General features: G+C 38.8%; 1 protein-coding gene across 1 annotated transcript in view; it reads right to left on the reverse strand.

Moving 5' to 3' along the window:
• IQGAP1 (IQ motif containing GTPase activating protein 1) overlaps positions 1–24,049 on the reverse strand; it is a 92,252-nt gene that overhangs the window by 34,954 nt on the left and 33,249 nt on the right. The window contains exons 5-15 of the mRNA XM_058542505.1: positions 21,502–21,578; positions 17,527–17,594; positions 16,295–16,408; positions 15,284–15,462; positions 13,765–13,849; positions 8,883–9,046; positions 7,443–7,527; positions 6,469–6,632; positions 6,114–6,274; positions 4,783–4,907; positions 2,981–3,144 (exon numbers count right to left, since the gene is read on the reverse strand). Coding sequence (XP_058398488.1) covers positions 2,981–3,144; positions 4,783–4,907; positions 6,114–6,274; positions 6,469–6,632; positions 7,443–7,527; positions 8,883–9,046; positions 13,765–13,849; positions 15,284–15,462; positions 16,295–16,408; positions 17,527–17,594; positions 21,502–21,578 — 1,386 coding nt within the window. The remainder of the gene's footprint in view (positions 1–2,980; positions 3,145–4,782; positions 4,908–6,113; positions 6,275–6,468; positions 6,633–7,442; positions 7,528–8,882; positions 9,047–13,764; positions 13,850–15,283; positions 15,463–16,294; positions 16,409–17,526; positions 17,595–21,501; positions 21,579–24,049) is intronic.

The following is a 24,049-nucleotide window of genomic DNA, read 5'->3' on the forward strand; positions in this document are numbered from 1 at the left end:
AATTTAAATTAAGATCTTTTGCTTGCTAAATTTGGAACTCAGACGATTTTTTTTTTTTAAAGCTCTTTAGGCCTCTTTTTTTTTTTTTGAGTAAGATTGGCCCTGTGCTAACATCTGTTGCCAATCCTCTTCTTTTTTCTTTTTTTCTCCCCAAAGCCCCAGTACATATTTGTGTATCATAGTTGCAGAGTTGTAGCTCTTCTATGTGGGACACTGCCACAGCATGGCTTGATGAGAGGTGAATAGGCCTGTGCCCAGGGATCTGAACTGGCAAACCCCCGGCCACCAAAGCGGACTGTGAGAACTTAACTGCTATGCCACTGGGCCGGCCCTCTCAGATGATTATTTTTAAAACCACTCCCAAATTGACTCAGAGGAGCTTAGAAGCAGAGCTAAGGCCTGAAAAAAGACAATTTCATCTAACGTATAGTTCACCCAGCTAGGGGCTGGCAGTATTAAACAAACTTTTCTCTAACTCTCCCCTTCCTCCAGAGTTCCTGGAACTCTGAAAAGTTATTCCATAGCAAAAGGAAATGCTTCAAATTCTAGTCACATCCTCTAAAAGTTTAACTCCCATGACCCAAACAAAAGGAGCAGTCAGGCTCACAGTATGAGTGACAGCAGGTACAAGTTATATCCTCAGTCTACTTTCCTTTTTTAGACATGGAACCCGACCTAGCTTATTCTCTCGAAGCCCACTCCTCTGTCAGTCAGATATGAAACTCCTTCTGGACTTATATGGCAGCAGAAACAACCGCCACCACCACTGGCCTACAAAGAATCACTGTGGCCAGGCCTCAGCTTAGAGATTTGGAATCAGCAGAAATAGAGTTAAAGCTTAGGAATCTGTATTTAAAAATGACTTTTCAAGTGTTCTAATGATCAGTAAAGTTTGGGAAGCTCTGATCCAATAAACTGATATAAAAGACAGACCTCCATTTACAGCTTCCCTACAGCCAACTGCTTCTCACCTGAGTAAGTAAAATCATTTAATCTTTTGTCTCAATTTCCTGGCTACAAAATAAAGGAGTTGAGATTCAACCCTCACCACAGGATCAACTGACATTCTGCATAATAATGTACTTCTTAAATGAAACCTGGTACTTGCTACATTTACATGATTAGGGCACGGCAATGTCAACTGCTCTCATGGCAATGGAATCAAAGGAGATCTATCAACATTATAACATTACCCACAACTCCTCTATCCCTAACCCAAACATACTGAGGCCACATGGATTTCTGTGTACAAAAGCTCCAGTAACACAAAAGCCCTGGTCTGTTTTTCCATCTTCGGCTTCCCAGAAAGAATCTGACCCCCTGAATTAAGAATTTCTTTTAGCTTTTCTGCTTGCTGCAAGAACCTCACTGTAGGGAACTTCTAAGTAAGAAAAGAAAGCTGTGATCTTCCCTATCTAATTGTTAGTTAGGAAGAACTTTAAAGGAGATCAATCATAAGTAGAAAAACAGATGTCATTATGTTTAATCACGCAACTAATATCTGAGGGCCTACCACATACAAGGCAATTCCTACTCAAGAACAGGATAAAAAGGTATAAGTCTTGTCCATTTCCTAACAAACTAGCTGAGAGGCAAGACAAACTTTTTAAAAGATGGGTTTGTGTTATAATTACTTTAGAAAACTTTTGTGTTTTCTAGCAGCGTTATTCCTAATAGCCATAAAGTAGAAACAACCCATATGTCCATCAACTCATGAATGGATAAATAAAATGTGATATAGCCATACAATGGAATATTATTCAACAATAAAAAGAAATGAAGTACTAACACATGCTAAACTTGGATAAACCAAGCTAGGTGAAAAAAGCCAATCACAAAAGACCACATATTGTATGATTCCATTTAAATGAAATGTCCAGAATAGGCAAATCCATAGACAGAAAGTAGACTGATGGTTGCCTAGGGCTGGAGAGATTGAGGGAAAATGAGGAGTGACTACTAATGGGCACCAGGTTTCTTTTGAGGATGATCAAAATGTTCTAAAATCAATTGCGGTGATAGTTGCACAATTCTGTGAATAGACTAAAAATCATTGAATTGTACACTTTAAAACGATGAGTTGTATGGTATATGAATTATATCTCAATAAAGCTGTTATAAAAAAACTTTATGGCATTATCTACTAAAGCTTAACATGTATGTATTCCCTATGATCCACAAATTCCACTTTTAAATGTATATCTAATAGAAATGTATACATATATTTACTAAAAGACATGAACTGGAATATTCACAGAAGCACTATTTGCAGTAGCCGTAAAGTGGGAAACAACAAAAAAACTCACCAATATCAGAAAATATAACCATACAACCGATGGTTATACTTTCTGTGCACAAGAATGAGAATGAACAAACCATTGCTACATGTAACCACATGAATGAATTTCACTAACAGTATGTTGGGCAAAAGAAGCCAGACATAAAAGAGTACACAATGTTTGATCTCACTTAAACACAGTTCAAAAACAGGCAAAATCAAGTGTGGTGTTAGAAATCAGGACAGTGGTTACCACCGGATTCGGGGGATGGATAAGGATGGAAGGGGATATAAGGAGAGTTCTGTTAATGCTTTTGAAAATCTGAGTACCAATTACACGGGTATGCTCATTTTTGAAAATTTATACAACCATATACTTACATAACTTATATACTTTTCTGGATCTTATATTTCAATAAAGAATTTATTTAAAGAAACATAAGAGATGATCCTACAACAATAAAAACAAAGAACAATAAAAAACCTGAATGTGTAGCTTCTAGAAACAAAAAAACTGAATAGCATAAGCTTCTAGAAGGTGGAGTCTATGTCTCTCACATCTTGTGTCCCTCCAGTGCTCTGAATCTAAGGGTGCCTAGGAAATAATCATTGAGTGCACCAAGAGACACGTCCCTACCTGTATCTTGGTTCCAGGAGGGATGAAATTCTCTGAACATAAAGGAACAATTTCGTGCCACTCACCTGGGCTTTCTCTCTCTTTGCTCTGATAAGTGTGTCTTGGTAATGCTGGGCCACTTCTGCAAGGACTCCCTCAAGTTTAGCTGCAGGAATCTGCAGGGCCTGCAGAGTCTTTTGGGCATCACCTTCATCCAGGGCTTCATTAATTAAACCAATAGCTAAAATCCCTAAATAAGAAGGGACAATAGGTTATTTTCTTAATTAAGATTTTATGTAAACAAATCAATCTTTAAACATGCTAAGTAATCATAAATCCACCCGAGTTACCATAATTCAAACTACAATTTGTCATCCATAATATTAAGCAGCATAAATTTCTTTTAAAATTTAGTGTTTGTTTTACCTAAAGTAAACTCCCTTGCATCCATATTCCTACTGAAATCTCAGTTCCTTTTGTTTTATTTTTAATTGCTCTAACTTAAAAGTTATGAGGATTTTGATGAAGCTGGCTTTACCGTATAGCTTTCAGGTACATTCCAATGTGTAATCAAAACCATTCTTGATCCACAAAAAGTCAAGAGTTCAAGGGATCTTCAAAAGTCACCTAATTTAACATTTTTATAGAAGAAAAGATGAGGCTTAGGGATCTCTTCTCCAAGATCACACAGCAAACAAGTGGCAGATGGAAGATCAAGGCCCAGGGCTCCCCACTCTAAGGCAAGGCTCTTCCCACTAAATCAACTAAATATTTCTCACAGGAAATACAAATTAAAACTAGAAATGTTCACTCAGGTATCTTAGCCAGCTGTGCTACTTTTGTAAAGACTCTGTTGTACAATAATAAATTTAGCTGGCCTTTGTCCCTGGGTCCTGGAAAGGAGCCTCTAAACCCTTGGAATTTCCCAAATGATAGGAGTAACCATTATTCATGGTGAGGCCCTAGGACCACACTTGAGTTTACACTAACCAGGGGACTCCTGGTGGGCCTCTACATAGTTTCAGGATGGGGGCTGGCCATGGGAAGGACCAATCATGTGATTAGAAGATAGGGGCTTTGAGCCATGTGATATTGTGACATCAGCCCAGCCTCCCTATCCAGGGAAGGGAGGCGGACAGGAAATTGACTTCAATTACATGGGCAATAATTCAGTCAATCATTCGTATGTAATGAAGCCCCAGTAAAAACTCTGGATATCCAAAGCTCAGGTGAGCTTCCCTGGTTGTGATACACACCAATGTGCCAGGAGGGTAACACATCCTGAGGACAAATAAGTTTCGCATTTGGGACCCTACCAGACATCGTCCTATAGGTCTCTTCTTTTGACTGTTCCTGATTTGAATCCTTTATAATAAAACTATAATCATAAGTATAGCGCCTTCCTGAGTTTTGTGAATCATTCTAGCAAATTATTGAACCTGAGGAGGTAGAGGGAACCTCAGAATTTATAGCCCGTTTTTCAGGAGTGTGGTAACCTCCAAACTCAGGAGCTTACAGCTGGTGTCTGAAGTAAGAGGAGTGTTGTGCAGGACTGTACCCTTAACCTGTGCAGTACGATCTAACTCCAGGTAGTTAATGTCAGAACTACTTGTTATAACAGCATTTAAAAATAACAGCTATGTTCAATTCACCTCCTGAAAAATTTAGTTCTTATTACATACAGATCTAATTATCGCAGTTGCCTGGTGTTTTAAAAACAACATCCAACCTTTTGAGTTATATATATATATATATATATATATATATATTTTTTTTTTTTTTTCAATTTCCAAAAATCCTTCCAGGAGTAGTATTTAGAACCAGTTCATAGAATCACACTATCTTTAATTGTGACATTATCTGGGGGGACGAGAAGTAGATTACTCACTCTCATGTTCCTCCTGCACCACCAGATTCACATGGTCCACACAAGCTTGGATGTCATTCCATGTAATAAATTCATTATTCTCTGCATGTGCCTGAGCTTTCAGTTTCATCAACTCATCAAGATACCTGCTCCATTCCCCCAACAAAAAAGACAAGGAAGTACAACATAAGAAAAGGGACCTTCAGGATTACTATGAATGACAGGAATGAGAAGACCTGGGGGCAGAGTACCCAAGGAACAAAGATGCTAAGGTACTCCAATAGTTTGATACAGTCTAGAGGCCAGCTTTGGGACTGAGGAGTTACCTTAAACAAAGTGCAAAAATGCAAGGGTATCACTTATTCTCGACAGCCTATTACATGTTGTAAATTCCAGGTAAGACCAACTCTAGAATCAGAGGCAGCAGATCAAGCAGTTCTAAAGACAAGAAAACAAGGCCGTATACCAGCTAATAAACATAGAAGGAATGATGATAGATCAACAAATCATCATCGAGCGACTTCCTGAAATATTAATTTAGGCTAGGATTATTAATTGGGAGGAGAATGGTTAATGGGGAACTGGACATTCTGACGGTGCAAAAGGTGTGAGATTATGTTCTGGTAATAATGGAAAAACATAAATATACGATGGAGGGATTAGCTGTCTCCTTAATCCAAGGATCAATCTTAGTATCTCTAATGGTGATACAAGTAGATTTTATATGCCTCTTGATATGAGAAAATATGAAATACACATCACCAAAAATATTTAATTGAATCTTGACAAGTCTTTAGACCTAATTTCCAATTTACAAGAATAAGCCAAATATTAGGAAGCAACCAGAACCAGAAGATGGGACATTTTCTAGGACAACTGGCCCATCTCTTTAACAAGTCAGTGTCATGAAGAAAGGGCCAATGCTAGAATGAAAGATATCTAAGGGACAGAACAGTCAGATGTAACACATGGTCCTGGCCTGGATCCTGGTTTGAACAAACCAGCTGAACAGCACAGTTTTGGAACAATTGAGGAAGTATGAAAACAGACCAGGTTTACAGGATATTAAACTAGCATTACTGATTTTGTCAGAGTATAAGATAGTGTTATTTTGGCTATATAACAAATAGTCTCATTGTTTTAGATACACATATTTATAGATTTAGGAGTGGAATGTCATCTGTCATTTACTATAAATCTTTCAGCACAATAAAAAATAAAATGAATCAAAATAGAAAAGAAAAAAAAAGATTACACTAAAGTCATGATGCCTGCAAAGAAAATACAAGAGTTGATACACAAAAGAGGAAACAGCTTTCAAATGGATTCAATCCACCACCCTGGGCACGCACCTCTGAGAGTTTTCTTCTTCAATATTGGTAAGGCCAGTAACTGAACTGCTCAATTGTTTCCACACCGTATTCATGTCTCCTGACTCCAGTGCCCTGTTGATAAGGGCCACCGACGACAACATCTCAACTGCAACAGAGAGCTCGGGATGGGTGAGGCTGTGCTGTACAGAGAGGGAGAGGGGAAGAGAGTGAGGAAGGACATTCTTGGATACCAAGGAAGTCAGAAGTATAATAAAACCATAAGGAGTCTAAGTTTCTGGTTAAAAAATAGTTCTACCTAACCAACTAAGAAGTGGGTATTAAATTCACTTTCACCCCATTTTGCTCACAAACAGCACAGGTTCAGTTAACTTACTTCAGGACTCTGTTGCTGCAGGGTAGCCAGCTCTTTCTGATAAAGATCAGCAGCAAATGGATACACCTGAGGCAGCTGGGCTTCAGGATTCATTAGTTCCAGAACAGTCTTCTCAGCAACACCTTTCTGGATTGCAGCATTAATTGCTGCCACTGCTGCCAATCCTGGGTAAAAAACAGGTCAGAAATGCAGTGGGCTTAGACAGCGCTGAGGGGAAGGAGATGCCAATTTTCACAGAAGAAAGTTATATTCTGTGGATAAACTATCAGCCATGACGTTTGAAGTGGAACTTTTGTCTTTAAAAAGCAGCCTCCTTTGTATGAGGGTGAACTGCATAGTATGTGAATCATATCTCAATGAAGTTGTTTAAAAAAAGCAGGCTCCTGTTCTCCTCACACATATTTTCTTTCCACTCCAATTCATCCTGCATGTCACCACTACTCGCTACCTAGAACATCTCTTCCTGCCCCTGTAGCCCAGCAAATCAAGTACCACATTCTTAAGCCGCCATTCAAAGCTTTCCACAAGCTTTCTAAGCCTTTATCCTACACAACTCAGCCCAAAACATCTATAAAAACTTTATCTAGCCACTGTTCCTTAAATACATCTTTCACCTTCTGTACCTCTGCTCACACGTCCTTTTACCCTTTTGCCCCACATTAGGAACATCCTTCTCTCTCCTCTTTCACCTTCCAAATCTTACCAAGCAATCCCTTAAGTGTCGCCTGCTCTAGATGCTTTCCTAACCAGCATGAAGTGCTTACTAGCCAAACTGAGCCTACACTGACTCCAGTTCTACTTTTAAAACTAGAAGAACCCTACTGCCAAAGGTATCTGGTAGTCTATCATGGCTAGTAGGCGTGGAGTGGGGGTGAGGGGTGACAGACTCTAACCTCAGACCCCCCCAGTGACATAAAGTCACTTTCCTCCTCTACTCAGTATTTCAGTGGACACCCAGCTGACAGGACTCTTACTTCTCTGGTATTGCTGCGCAGCACTGTTTGCGGCATCCACTCCAGACTGAAGCTCCTCCTTCTGCAGGGGATCAGCCTGACCACCCTGAGAAAAGCAAAGAACATTTATGTAAAGATTACTCCTGCCTATGCCTCCAGACCTTACTGTTCTCATATCTCGAAAGCAGTCACTAGGGACAGAGAGCCACAGGCCGAAGTGACAGCTTCAGGATACACGCAGTCAAAGTGGCAGCCCTAGAGCCAAAAGCCCTTGCCAAGTCTGGGGTAGAGTGACTTTCCAGATACCAGTGCATTTAAAAAATATTTTGTGAGAAGCATCAACATGTCCTGAGACAAAATGTTTATAGAATCATTACCACATTAATGCTGCTTATTCTGGCCAATACATGCTGGGAATTTGCAAAATGTATACTTGCCCTTATTTAGACAAAAAAGAAAGCCCCTCACACTTGTCCTTAAAATAACCCACAAAGTACAATCCCACACAGTCTATTCTTACTGCACATTAAGTACTTTGCCAGTGTTGGCCAGAGGAAACTAGGGAGGTATGGCTTTTTTTAAGTGGAAATTCCTGAAGTAAGAATGTAAAAAAATGCAAGTTTTCCCCAATGGCTTTTTTTTTCTTGTGAGGAAGATCAGCCCTGTGTTAACATCTGCCAATACTCCTTTTTTTGCTGAGGAAGACTGGCCCTGGGCTAACATCCGTGACCACCTTCCTCCACTTTATATGGGAGGCTGTCACAGCATGGCTTGCCAAGTGGTGTGTCGGTGCGCGCCTGGGATCTGAACCAGCAAACCCCAGGCCGCTGCAGCAGAGCTCACGCACTTAACCGCTTGTGCCACCGGGCCAGTCCCCGCCAACGGCTTTTAATCGGGGAAGGGGGATGCTTCAAGTGAAGGAGTGGTTAGAGTGGGAAGGTGGGAATTGTGTGTTTATTTTATTTATTTATTTTAAATTTTTTATTTATTTTTAAATTTTTTTTGTGTGTGTGTGTGAGGAAGATCGGCCCTGAGCTAACATCTGCCAATCCTCCTCTTTTTGCTGAGCAAGACTGGCCCTGGGCTAACATCTATGCCCATCTTCCTCCACTTTACATGGGACGCCACCACAGCATGGCTTGACAAGTGGTGCGTTGTTGCGAGCCCAGGATCTGAACCGGCAAACCCCGGGCCACCGCAGCGGAGCACGAGCACTTAACCGCTTGCGCCACGGGGCCAGCCCCTTGTTTGTTTATTTTAAAAGAGGATTTACAACTCTAGAAGCAAAAGAGAGCTGAAGATAATAGGTACTTTACCTGAGGATATTTTAAAAACCTAATTTATATGCAGGAGAAAAAGTTCTACTAGAAAAACAAGGCCCCATAAATATCTTTAAACAACAGCATGGGATTCAAGTGGATGTACAGAAACCCTTGCAGGTTCAACCCAGGATGTTTTCACCTCTCTCTTCTGCTGTCTATCACTCTGGAGCTGCTTGAGGTACCAGTCACTATTCTGTTGCTGTAGTCCTCGAAGGCCCAGAGCTGGTGACTGCAGAACCTTGAATAAGGCCAGTGCGGCTCCCTGCTCCAAAGCCAGGTCTACATTTGCTAATGCAGAAAGTGCTGAGGAGGAAAAAAGGCAAAAGCTTAAGAAAAAACCATGTTAACATTATAGCCTAGAATATTTTTCCTTCCCCAAACCCAATCTCAGTTCCAGATCAGGAAAATATAATTCAGACAGCCTTTATTCTGGTGTATCACAGAAGCATAAAATCTTGGGATTGGAAGAGAATCTTAAAGTCATCAAGCTCAGGAGTTCCCAGCCAGGGTGTTCATCAGATTTAACAGACTCCTGGACCACACCCCAGGCTTTCTTAAAAGCTTCCAGATGTAGACAGCTTCGCACCAATATGGGTAGCAATATAAGAGGCACCAATCCAGACCAACACAGGCCTTAATTCCTTCTGAGATGCCAAGTCATTGCCCAGATTAAACTACTAAACAGAAGAAAGCATCTCCCCTGGCAATTTACTACATTTTTGGACAATTTTGTTTCAGAGAAAAAATTGTTAAAGCTCTCCCTCTAGAGTTGACACTTGAATACATCCAATCCTTCTCCCCTGTAACAGTCACTCCTGACTAAAGAGCCTTAGTTCCTTCAACTATTTCTAACAGAGCATCGTTCTGAATCCCCTCATTATCCTGATATCTCCTGAATGAACCCCACCCAAAGCAGTCAGTGCCCAGACATCAAGGGTGGTCTGATGGCGTGGAGTGGAAGGGGCTGTCTACACCCTCTCAATATCCTCTACTTCTAGTCACAGAACCTGAGGGCACACAAGGTCTTTAATATATTATCTGACAGTGAAAACTCAGATGTTCTTTCATCTGAAAATGATAATAAAGATACCTTCCTCATAGAGTTATTGTTAAGATTAAATGAAATCATACACATGAAAGCATTTGTATACTGTAAAATCAATAAGGTATTATCAGGTTGGAAGTCAGAATAAGGTATTTTCTGATTTCAGCAATGACAGCCAATGGAAAATCATAATTACTGTATTATTTTCAATTTTCCTATATTTAGAAGAGTTCTCCCTCCCATGCCCCACCCAGGGATGAACAACTGATTTTATCACCAAAGTAGCAAAATAAATCAATAATAAAATAGTACTAAAAATCAAAATATTTGGGGCATAGTAGTACTTATCAATTTTAAATGTTTTCATTAGTAAAAAAACAAAAAGAAAATTAATATAAAGAGTTAGAAATAAAACAAAACAGTTGAAGAAAAAATAAAGTCTCAAACTAGAAAATGGAGGATGGGGGCAGTGGGGAAGAGTAAAACTAATAAATACAACCAAAAGGTAAAAGGACGAAAAGCTTAAAAATTTCTACGGATTTCAAAGAGGCTTATGCACCCCTATGTTCATTGCAGCATTATTCACTACAGCCAAGAAGTGGAAGCAACCTAAGTGTCCCTCGACTGACGATTGGATCAAGAAGATGTGGTATATATATATACACAATGGAATACTACCCAGCCATAAAAAAAGACAGAATCGTCCCATTTGCAACAACATGGATGGGCCTGGAGGGTATTATGTTAAGTGAAGTAAGCCAGAAAGAGAAAGACAAACACTGTATGATCTCACTCATATGTGGAATATAAACCAACACATGGACAGAGAAAACTGTATTGTGGTTACCAGGGGCAATGGGGGTGGGGGGTGGGCACCATATACATCACCATGTATATGGTGATGGACAAACAAAAATGTACAACCCAAAATTTCACAATGTTATAAACTATTAAAACATCAATAAAAAAAATTCTATAGTTTAACAACAACAAAAAAATTTCTACAGATTTGTAGTCTCCCTGTAGACCCCTAAGAGACTGCTCACTTCTTCCCAATGATTTCGCCTACAATTCAGCTAACTGATCACCACACCACAGAGGTGGCCCCTTGACTGAGGCCAAATAACCATCCATTCCTTCAACATTTACTGAGCACCTGCTATATGCTGAAAATACAGCCGTGAACTAAACAGATAAACACCTCCGTCCTTGTGGAGCTTTTGTAGTAGTGGGGGACAGAAAATAAAATCAATATGGGTAATAACAAGGCTTTCTCTAGGGATGTAATGCACAGTCTCAGACTGACTATCTGCAAAAGCATCTAGTCAATTATGCTTTTACTAGAAACATAAACCTACTACTTAAATAAATATGTAAATATTTAAATGAATGAATATTAACTAACACATACTATAAAGATGATAAAGTTTAGAACATTAAATACTTTCTTTCACTCAGCTTTAATTGCCTAACTCTAATTTTCCTTATTCTACTTAACAAAAAATAAAAACTTTTTCTCATTTTTAACTATTTGGCCTGCAGCTTTCTTCTGGGGTAGTGTTAATGGCTTCATTGCTGGTTCTCACACCCTAGGGAAAGAATCTTCTCTATAATTACATTAAGATAATTCCTGAGACCTAAAGTCCATCTATCTTCCTAGCATACACCTTTCCCTTGCCTGAGACTTTCTCTACAATTAGGAAAAGATTGCCGCCCTATGGGGAATTCTGCCTTATCCTCACTTTCTTATCTACTCTAAGAATCCCAGTGAAGGTTCATATACAAACCTCCAAGGAGAAGTCATCTATTCCTTTCTTTATTCTATGACTGCAACTCATACGCCTTGGTTGCCCTGAAATTCTTCCTTTGCATGTCTACCTTCCTCACTATATTGAAAGCTAAAACTATTTTCGCTCCTCTAACCACATAAGAACGATATGAATGGAACACTTTAAAAACATATACATATGGTTCTTTCCTTGCATGTTTATAACTGACTCTCATATAATTAGCCAGGTAAAGCTATATGTTTATAACTGACTCTCATATAATTAGCCAGGTAAAGCTATAAAGGTTATAAAATCCCAAACAACACAGTAGAGAAAAATCCCTTAGTAAAACAAAAAGAGTATTATATGCACTATATGCAGCAGGAAACGTGGTGAACTTTCTTCTCACACAGACAACTAAATATAAGGACACTCCAGTTTATATCTGCTAACTCAAGTATTCATACAGATACAGCACAACAAATCACCCATACTTCAATGGAACTACTACTCTGTTCAGAAAGCCATTATCCTAAATGAACCAGAATGGAACAGAATACAAAGACTCCTGGTCAGGATTTAGAACTCCAGATCATATGGAGTTGGTAAAATCTTATAAATTCTCTCTAGCTATTCAGAGTATTATTAGTTCAAGTGAGAAATTAGGAACTCCAAATGAACAAAGAGGACACTGATTACTATTACTATTGTTATTTTTATCTTGAGCAAAACAAGATCAAGCCTGGTAGAATTAACTAAGTTTTTTTTAGTTCTTTTGGTGAGTCTAACCCTTTGTTAGGAATTACAAGGATTTCAAAATGAGCAGAACTCATAATTAATCTCTACTTTAAAGAGTTTATAAAGACGTCAGAAACAAAGAGCAAGTAATACAAGACAATACATAATTAAGTACAAAATTGTGTGGTTTAGCCTATAAATGCTGTTGGAGATTTGAAAAGCAACTATGTTGTGAGCTGAGATAGGCACTGGGGTGAGAACTGAGCTGGATCTTGAATGACTGGTACAATTTGGATTAGGTCAGAGATGACACATGAGGGCATTATAGTGGGGAGGTTACAGGATTAACAAAAGCAATAATAACACTGTTTATTGAGTGCTTACTAAATACCAGGCAATTTACACACACTATCTCATCATTCACATGAAGATTCTATGCCACAGGTGCCCAATGTCACACAGCTATTAATTAGAGGGCAAGAGATTAACTCCCAGAGTCATAAAATGAACAGAATGAATATCGAAGACAATTAGGCAAACGAGTTTCTATAGACAGTTGAATGAATAAAATACTGCATAAAAAAATCCACTAGGCTAGGGATCTGCATTTTGTCTGGCAAGGAATAAGAAACCAATGCAGGTTCTTTAGCTGAAGAGTGACAAGATATAAATGATACTTTCAAGAAATTAATTTCTCAAAAGTGTGTAACACATACATAAAAATCAAAATGAACAGTAGAATCTCATTTTTGTTTAAATATATATTTTGAAGGATATGCATAAAAATGTCAATAGTGGTTATTTCTAGGTGATAGGGGTCTAATTTTTTGTTTGTTATTTATTTCTAGATAATTTGTATTACTCTTTAAAAGAAAAACAAAACTGTAATGTTACTTTAAAAATAGGAAAATAAAATCCTTCTTCAGATTTTTTTTTTTTTTTTTTTTTTTTTTTTTGTGAGGAGATCAGCCCTGAGCTAACATCCGCCAATCTTCCTCTTTTTTTGCTGAGGAAGACGGCCCTGGGCTAACATCGGTGCCTATCTTCCTCCACTTTATATGGGACGCCGCCACAGCATGGCTTACCAAGCAGTACTTCGGTGCGCGCCCGGGATCCGAACCAGCGAACCCCGGGCCGCCGCAGCGGAGCGCGCGCACTTAACCGCTTGCGCCACCGGGCCGGCCCCCAGATTTCTTTTTTTTAATGTGTCACACAGGGTGAAAGAGTGAGACTGTAGCCAAAAAGACCAGTCTGGAAGCCATAACAGGAGCAGATGGAGGAGTGAGGGACTGCCTGAGGACAATGGTAGATGAAACAGAAGATGTATGAACACAAAAGTAGTAATAAGCAATAGTTCATCGACAAATCCACTAATGTCTAAAATAAACCATGTCACCAGTCTCAAAATATATCAACACTCACATTATTCTGTAATATCCCTTTAGGTAACTGACTAGGGACATACTTACTATTGACTTTGTTTATATTGCCTTGAATTTCAGCTTGAGTGAGCAGCTCCTCATAAACGTCTCTTTCTCTTTCAGTGTTTTCTGTCTGAAGATGAGTAAAAAGTGTAATTAAATTAGTTCAGGTCTCTAAGAAGACCACAGAAATACATCTGTGCTCCTCCCCCACCATAACAGAACCAAGAACAAGTAAGGTTGTAGCCTAAAATCCTTAAAGAACAAAGCGGAATGCTTCACAACTATAACTAAAAACATAAAAAGCAGATCCACCTGCTAACGACAAGCCCAGGGGTTCTTCCAGAATTTGGCAAGAGAAGGAAGCAGTGTGAACGCTGCCCTGCTCCTTGTGAGCCTGCATCCTTGCCTCAGACCTGAGTAGGTGGGGCACATCCAGTGACCAGACCTCAGAGCCTCTAACTGGTCTGCACAAAATTCAAGAAGAAAGTAGTGGTCAAAATGGAATCTAGGGCCGGCCCCGTGGTTTAGCGCTTAAGTGCGTGCACTCCGCTACTGGCGCCCGGGTAGGGATCCCGGGCGTGCACCGACGCACCGCTTGTCTGGCCATGCTGAGGCTGCGTCCCACATACAGCAACTAGAAGGATGTGCAGCTATGACGTACAACTATCTACTGGGGCTTTGGGGAAAAATAAATAAATAAAATTAAAAAAAAAAAAAGGAATCTAATACTAAGACTACATACTGGGTAATTCCATTTCATTTATACGAAATTCTAGAAAAGGTAAACTAAATGATAGAAAACAGATTGGTAGTGGGCCGGCCCCGTGGCTTAGCGGTTAAGTGCTCGCGCTCCGTTGCTGGCAGCCCGGGTTCGGATCCTGGGCGCGCACCAACACACTGCTTCTCCAGCCATGCTGAGGCTGTGTCCCACATACAGCAACTAGAAGGATGTGCAGCTATGACATACAACTATCCACTGGGGCTTTGGGGGGAAAATAAATAAATAAATAAAATCTTTAAAAAAAAAAAGAAAATTGGTAGTTGCCTGGGGTCACAGGTGAGGAGTGGGGGCGGGGGAGGTTGAGATTGACTACAAAGGGGGACCTGGGAACTTCTGGAGTGATGGTTACATAACCATATACATTTGTCAAAACTCATCAAACTGTACGTTTAAAATGGATGAATTTTATTTTATGTAAAATTATACCTCAATAAAACTGATTTTAAAAATGGAGTCATATCGGGGCCGGCCCGGTGGCGCAAGCGGTTAAGTGCGCGCGCTCCGCTGCGGCGGCCCGGGGTTCGCTGGTTCGGATCCCGGGCGCGCACCGACGCACTGCTTGGCAAGCCATGCTGTGGTGGCGTCCCATATAAAGTGGAGGAAGATGGGCACAGATGTTAGCCCAGGGCCGTCTTCCTCAGCAAAAAAAGAGGAGGATTGGCGGATGTTAGCACAGGGCTGATCTCCTCACAAAAAAAAAAAAAAAAAAAAAAAAAAAATGGAGTCATATCAAATGATGAAAGAATATAAATCAATTAGAAAGAACAGATATTCCATTTTTACCCTGTTTTTAGCATTTGTCATTTTATCCTGCTTGGCCTGGTAAAGTACATCCTGGTAAGTGGAAGCCAAGGGCTCTTCAAGATTCACAAGCATGGCATTGGGGTTTTTCAAAGCTGCAAACGTGTCAGCTGGAATTCTATGATCAATGGCTTCATTAATAGCAATAACGGCAGCATGTACTGAAAAAAAATTCAAAACATACAACACTGAGGTTATATAAAGTATAGGATGTACATTATACATACAAAACAACACTGCGGGGCTGGCCCGGTGGCGAAGTGGTTGTTCACGAGCTCTGCTTTGGTGTCCCGGGGTTCGCGGTTTCAGATCCCGGGCACAGACCGACACGCTGCTTCTCAAGCCATGCTGTGGTGGCATCCCATATAAAGTAGAGGAAGATGGGCACGGATGTTAGCCCAGGGCCAATATTCCTCGGCAAAAAGAGGAGGATTGGCAACGGATGTTAGCTCAGGGCTAATCTTCCCCACACACAAAAACACAAACCAAAAAATCCCACAGTAACGCCCTTTTAAAGAGAGAAGCTCTTTCTCATAGAGAAATAATGATTGGGATTGGAGGAATGGCTCCCTGGGTCCTGTACGCCCAGTCCCTTCCTTACAATGCACAAAGCCACAGCTCTGCCTGTGATCCATGTTTGGGATGCTGAATTTGGAATCTCATAGGGAAATATTCACAAGCGCCCCTTAGGAGGAGCATTTGTTATGGAAATGTTCACCCTTAATCACCATGTAAACATCATAAAAAAAAGAAAAAGAAACTCAAAAAGGCACTGAAATGAACTCACTTTCTAAATGTTTTTTATTTTAATCAAAATCCATCACTTCTTTCCAAATAATAACAGCACAGACTATATAGCAATGTTTAAAACTACACCTACTGACATAAACTTGCTAGCAAAATCCCTAATGTCCAAGATCATCATTAGAGTATTAATTATTGAAAGTGGTAGCAACAATCCCATTTGAACCCACAAAATTTCTCTCTTCTTACGTGCAGCTTCATCCACTGACAGTTCATTGGCCAGGATGCCCCCAATCTTGCTGAAGGCAGGCATCTGGATCCCATACTTCTCCAGTTCAATCTTCATGTTGTTGATTTCTTCTTCTACAGGAAAGAATTAAGACCCAACCAAGCAAGTTAAGCAACTTTCCATAACCCAGAGAAGGAAACAGTTTCCTCAACTACAAAATGCAACAAAATGGCATCCACCTCTTAGGACTGTTATAAAGATTTAATGAGATAACATATGGAAAGCACATAACACAATACCTGGTACGTAACATGCATTCAAGACATTAACTATTATTACTACTATCAAGAGCATCAAAAATAACTGTAACATGAGAATGACCCTACAGAAAATACTTTTTCAAAATTGCTACTTACGGCATTTCCTACAATGAACTTACAAATGGAGCAGTTTTAAAAGGAGCTCAGCAAGAAGTGAGTCACAAGCCAGTTGATGATCTCAGTCTTTACAATCCAAACCAATAGCTACTATTAAATAATTTCATTTCTAAGGCAGGAAGTCAAATGATAAAGAAAACAACATGTAAAGTCTGGCCCTTGCCCCAGGTCTGGTGAACAACTTCCTTGGGAGGAAAAATATCAGAGATAAAAATTTTACTACCAATTTTTAAAACTCCCAGGCTCACAAAATAATCACCAGTTCAAAAGATTTGAATCTACCTCACTCCTAACCAATATTATCACTGTTCTTTTTCTCCTCAAGCCCTCCTCAAGCATCTAATGATAGCAAATACACATAGTAACACCCACTCAAATAAGCTAAAGTTTTAAAATTACTAAATTGCCATCTTTGCATCATCTCACTCCCCTTACTTTGCCCACAATAGGTGCTTATTGGAAGGGAAAGGGAAAGACTTTATAAAGTTTTTTCACTATACATGAACATTTAATGTTAGATGTTAATGTTATATTCTATATCTTATGTTTTATATATGTTAATATTATTTCCTATTTACATATAAGAAAACTGAGACTTATTAACCATACCTATGTCATAATTGAGAGAACAGAACCTGAAATTCCAAGTTTAGTGTTCTTTCCACAACACCAGGAGAAGCAAGTTATTTATATTTCTTTCATCTCTATTGCCAGAGTATTTTTTAAAGCCCTACATCTTTAAGATTGATACAGTTGACCCTCCAGGCTATTTCCACATAAATCAAGTATTTCTTGCCAAGTTTGTAACTCCTTACCTGTGAAGTCAACCTTTCCATATAGGTCTTGAATCTGAGGAGCCAGGCCTAGTTTGAACAGGTACAAACTAGAAGACACGATATGCAAAAGAGTTAGGCCTCCCAGCAGTACCTATGCTGCTCTTGGTTAAAGGGGAAAATCAGCATTAAGAACAGAAACATTCAAAACATAGAGACTCCCAGTACTCTACCATCTTTCCCTTTGCAATTACAATACTTTACCTCAGAGCCTTTTTTTAAATTTTACACATAGCAACACCGTCCTAAAAAAGTCACATAATGTACCACAAAAAGCATTGGACCAGGAATCAGTAGACACCAGTTCAAGTCCCAGTGCCAACAAAAATCCAATGTATGACTAGATGTCAATATAAATGTTAACATAATTAATACAAGTGAAGTCTCTTCCCTTCCATTTACCTTCCCAAAATCAATAAGTTTTAAATAACAAAAAGTCTCATGAAAATGATTCACATAGCAAATCTTATTTAAGCTGAATTCATATTATTGATGGGAAAGTTTAATTCAGGTAATTTAAGAGTTTTAAATAAAATACATATTATTTATCTTGATTCTTGAAATAAAAAAAGAAATCTCCTAGATTCTAAGCTCCATGAAGGCAGGGAGAATGTCACTTTCACAGCCCCAAGAAGAGTGAGTTAGCTTTACTGTCTTTCACTGATAAATTAAAGGTGTTACAATGACATCTTTAGCTGTTATAAAAAGTAGAGGAGAAGGTAAGCAGAAAGCAGATGGGCACTATCTTTCTTTTATCTCATTTTAATTATTAGGAACATTTTAAGGAGATGGTGGAGCTATAAATGGAATCGCAATGGCCACTTAGATCTTCTTACTCAGAAGTAAAAGTACTCAACCTCAAAGCTGAAACTTAAAAATCCTAACAGTAAACATCACTTCCCAATCTTTGTTCCTACTCTCCCATGCCTGCTTTTACAAATAAGCTGTTAGGTACGCATGAGGGTCAGCCTATAATTGAGCTCAGATTTCTTCTTTTCTTTTTTCCTAGTTAAGCTGTACTTTATAGCAATGGGGAGAAGGAAGTTGTGTTAGCCCATCTGGATTCCAATTACCTTTGCTGACTGAAGAGTAACCTAAAAGAAATCACTATGCTGATCTCAAAGATTATTAATAAAGGCTCTTAAACACAGCAGTTGATTAGGAAACAGAATCTAGTACAGGCCCACGGTCCCTTATCTAAATTCTTTGGGCCAGATATGAGTTTAGGATTTCTCAGATATTAGAAAGGTTTTACAGTATATACAGTATTATAAAACACCCCCAGCAAGCCCTGGGGCAACATCCCTAATCAAATACATTACTTTTCTGCAGAGAAACATATGAATAATCATATTAAGTAGCTAAATATTCTAAATAACCTCAATTAATTCTCACCAGATTTTGCCAACAAATGAGCTTGAACCAAATTTAAACTAAATTTTCCAAGCTTTTAGGGTTTTTTTTTGAAGTTAGGATAAAAGATTATAGGCCTATATAATCCCCAAATCAGTGCTCAGAAAGATAAAACATCAAGGAAAATGGAAAGGAAGTATACAAATATATTCGGAATAATGGAGAATTGGGGTCTTATCCGAGAGTGAAATGTAATCTACAAGAGTAATTTAGTATGACTAAAGTATGGTGACTATCTCTGGAATAACGCCAGTCAAGACTTTAAGCAGGGAAGGAGAAAACAAGGAGATAATGCTTCTGTCACTGTTGATCCAAAAGGGAGACAGGGCGTTACCCAATACAGTGAAGTAAGGAATCTGCCTTGAACACTGCTGTGTTTTATGGCAAAGAAGAGGCTCAAGCAGTTAAAACACCATCTACCTATTATCAAGCGTTGTCAACCCACCCTTCAGGAAAAACATTATAAGGAAGGAAAGAAATCGTAAATCACCAATCAGAACACATTGCTCTGTATATATTTTCTAAACACAGACTGCATATTGAAGAGAAATGGAAAACAATAGCAGGCTTCCTCTCTTTCTCATTCTGACTCCATTATTAGAAAGGCACAGTTGGGCCGGCCCTGTGGCTTAGCGGTTAAGTGTGCGCGCTCTGCTGCTGGCGACCCAGGTTCGGATCCCGGGCGCGCACTGACGCACCACTTCTCTGGCCATGCTGAGGCCGTGTCCCACATACATCAACTAGAAGGATGTGCAGCTATGACATACAACTATCTACTGGGGTTTTGGGGGGAAAAAAATAAATAAATAAAATCTTTAAAAAAAAAAAATTAGAAAGGCACAGTTAATTCTTCATTTCTATTTCAGAGAATTTGAGGAAATGGGGACCCAGGTTTCATTGCAGAGAGCAGTGGCTCTCTGCTAGCAGAACTAGCAGAGAGGAATTCTGCCCGCTTAGCTGCTGTGCCCGCCAAGTTCAGATATCCATTGTAGGCACAGCCTTCACAAGGTTATCAACACAGACAGACCTCACATAACACTAAGCCAATCACAATACTCAGAATTAATCTGATTTTGGCTCAGACACATACATTTGAAATTGCTACATTCTGAAAATTCTCTGATATATCACCTGTTTTTAAACATACTCAAGTCCCACTCACTTCTACCATCTTCTCCCTTAGCCCTATGGGCCATCAAGTAAATGTGCACCACTCTGAAATTTGCATCTTCCCTCCAGACACATCACCTCTTCCCTCAATTTAGTACTTTAGTTGATTCTAAGAGCTGGGGACCTGAAATTAAGTCATCTTCCAAATTTACTATGAAAGTGTGAAAAAATTATACTTTGTTTCGGTTCCTACTTATCATGTTTGTGTTGGCATAAAAATTTAATGAACACATGGCTTGGTGAAGACCTAGATAACTAAATAAATTATAAATCAACTGTTTTTTTGTTTTTTGTTTTTTTTTTTTTTAAAGATTTTATTTATTTATTTTTTCCCCCCAAAGCCCCAGTAGATAGTTGTATGTCATAGCTGCACATCCCTCTAGTTGCTATATGTGGGACTCGGCCTCAGGATGGACGGAGAAGTGGTGCCTCGGTGCGCGCCCGGGATCCGAACCCGGGCCACCAGCATCGGAGCGCGTGCACTTAACCATCAAGCCACGGGGCCGGCCCAAAATCAACTGTTTGATATTTGCTATTATTTGAAGATGTTGCCAAAATTTGATTGTACTGAGTATCAAGACATAGCGTATTTTGTAATTCAGCTTATCAGCTTGAAACAAAATGGTAAACAATAGAACTTTTCAAATGTATAGTTTTTATAATTTTTAAGAGATTTTAATTAAAAAGATAAGGACTGCATCCCAAGTGAAATGCATAGTTCACAGAAACACTAGATCAATAATGAAAGATTATACTATGTTTTTAGAGCAAAATTATCTGCTATTATGGAAATAAATAAATCCCTTCTCCCTACTCCCTAGAAAAACACAGCTGTTTCTCACCATCTTGTTAAGATAATAGTATTCTATTCTATTTGAAAATTCCAAAGCAAATGCAAAAACTTTTTCATTACGCTATGGACAAAAAGCTATACATGCAATTCAGGCGTTATTCATAAACTGCTTTTTTTTTTTACTGAGATATAAATGACATATAACATTGTATTAGGTGTTACATTTCAGGTGTATAACATAATGATTCAACATATGTATATATTGTGAAATGATCACCACAATAAGTCTAGTTAACATCAAACACCACACATAGTTACAATTTTTTTTCTTGTGATGAGAATTTTTAAGATCTACTCTCTTAGTAACTTTCAAATATACAATACAGTATTATTAACTATAGTCTCCATGCTGTACATTACAGGCATGAATCCCCAGGACTCACTTATTTTATAACTGGAAGTTTGTACCTTTTGACCACCCTACCCATTTCACCCACCCCCAAAACTCCTGCCTCTGACAACTACCAATCTGTTCTCTCTATCTATATAAACTGCTTATTTTACCAAGAAAATCTGATTACCTGAGCGCATGGATACAGTAGATACATCTTGGCATGTTCTTTCGATCATAGATATCTGTAGTTTCTGGGTAAAAAATCTAAGGAGAAATAAAAGAAGTAGAGTAAGGTACCCATCCACTGGGGTTCATTTGATCCTTCACTAATCATCAATAATACAAACAAAACTTTGGACAATTAGAAAACATTGTTGGCATTCAGCAAATAACTTCATTAGGGTGAACAGACATTTCACTGTAAGTAATGCAAGGAATAAAATGCTGCAATACAGAATGAAAAGCACTACTTGGAAAAGCTTTATTTGGTCAACTCACTGCATTTCACCAGGTATATGAAAGTGATTTTCTTACCGCAGACTCAGACACAGGCAAATGAAACCCAAGTTCTAGTCTAGTTTAAATCACTGGAAAGAGTATGATGAGGCTCTGAAGGATTGAGATCTTCCTAGTTACTATCTATCATGCCCAGACAGAGTAATAACTCAACAATGAACATTTACTAAGTACTTTAGCTTGTGCAAACCACTACTTTTAGACATTGAAAAAACTACAAAATATCAAAATGTGTTATAATGCTTGAGGGAAGTGGAAAGATAGATAAAGTCTAGAATAGAGGATGTGCACTGGAACGCGGGAGATAGTGTTCCTTGGTAGCACTTTCCACAATTAATCAATCACGTGCATTATTATCTGTTCGACTCCTCCAATAGACTATAAACCACATGAAGGCAAGGACCTGTCTATGTTGTTCACTGCTATATCTTCAATGCCAAGCCCAGAGCCAAGGTCATGGAAAGAGCTCTGTATTTCATGAATTAATGAATGACGTCGCTAGGAACAAAGTAGGTTTAGACTGGGAATAGCCTAGAATTTCAAGACCTGTTCTCATGGTAATGTGGCACCATACAACTCAACCTGTAATTTAGGGAAAAAAGGAGGTAACAGTGGATTGGAGAAGTGAAAGGCTGAATTATGAGGTGATTAGAAGAATTTGGATAAGCAATAGAAGCCTTAACTAACGCCATGGGAAGAGCACTAAAGCACTTTGTATCTAACTCTATTACAGCACCTAACACGTCGTGTTGATTATTTGTATTTATGCTTGTTTCCCCACAATGCCTATGGCTCCCGACTAGAAAGAATTGCACCCCCTAGAGGGGAATGTATTAGAATCATCATCTTTGATAATTTTTCAAACTCTACATGCTAACTTCCTAAGACTGAGATGTCTTCTCCTGAAAGGTGAAAAATCATGGTCACAGTGAGCCACCCTTCCCGAAAACAGTACAGAATACACTTTAGAAAGTAATAGAAAAATAAGGTTGGGTAGGTAGGATGGAATCAGATTATGAGAATCTTGAAAGCTGAACAAGTTTGAACTTGATATACAGGCCATAGAGAAGTCCTAGCTTTGGAGTCAAGGGTAAAAACAGCCTCAGCCAGATCTACCTGGAGACGGGATACGGGATATATTGAATAGTGAAGAGACTGAAGCTGAGGAGGCAGTTTCAACAGATAGTAGAGACATTTCAAATAAATGAGGAAGGCTTGGGGAATGACTGCCTTTAGGAGTCCAAGGTAACTCCAAACTTGTGAGACTAGATGAGTGGGAAAAGGATGACAGGTACCATTTATTATAGAGGAGGGAAAGTTCACTTGGGGAAAAAGGTAGGTTTAGATTTAGATACGAGAAATTCTAGAAGATAGAAAGCTATCCAAGGAGAAATGTCCAGTAGCCAATTAAAGATATTGTGTTTATCTTATAGTAAAGAGTCTTGAAAATAACCGAAACCATGAGAACAAGCGAATGTAGCTAAAATAAGGATTGCATCTTAATGAAAGCCCACCACTAGGATATGGAAGGTAGAATAGCTGAAAAAAACAGAGGACTAGTTGGGCAGATCAAAAACAATTTAAAAAATCAAAATAATAAAATAGTTCATGGAAGAGTTGGCCAATAGTACCAATTACAATAAAGAGTCGAAAAAGATAAGAACCAAAAAATTATCATATTAAGTTTCTATGAATAGCCTGTATGTACCGTATAAAGAGATTAGGGAAGACATCCCGATAATTACTATATATGTATTGTCAATTATAGATCATACATTATACTATGCGCAACAATACACTTTCAGGCTAAGTATCTTTAGTCTACACTACTCTAAAGTCTTCTGGACTTAAATCATGTAGGGTGGATGTTTCAAGGCTGATAGCATGATAACCCTGTTGTCCCTAAGAGCCTTTGGGGAATTCTATGTTTGTTGCAATTATGGTCCAGGACAATCCACTATGTTAGCAAACAAAAAGAGTAAAAAAATTAAATAAAAGCTTTTTGTAGTAATAACACTACCAGCAACAGCAAATATTAACAAAGCTCTTCATACCATTCAAAAGAGGTTAAATCGTCATTGCTCCTTGGGTGTACTATATAATAACAGGAACAGGAAGTTACAGGTGCACAGAAAGACCAAGTAGCTGTAAGAACTGACGTATTGCATTTCCTGACATATGTGGGGTTTAATTCTCAAACATACCAGAGTAAGGAAGAG

Source organism: Diceros bicornis, chromosome 5 (genome assembly GCF_020826845.1).
Source record: "Diceros bicornis minor isolate mBicDic1 chromosome 5, mDicBic1.mat.cur, whole genome shotgun sequence".
Lineage (NCBI taxonomy): Eukaryota > Metazoa > Chordata > Mammalia > Perissodactyla > Rhinocerotidae > Diceros > Diceros bicornis.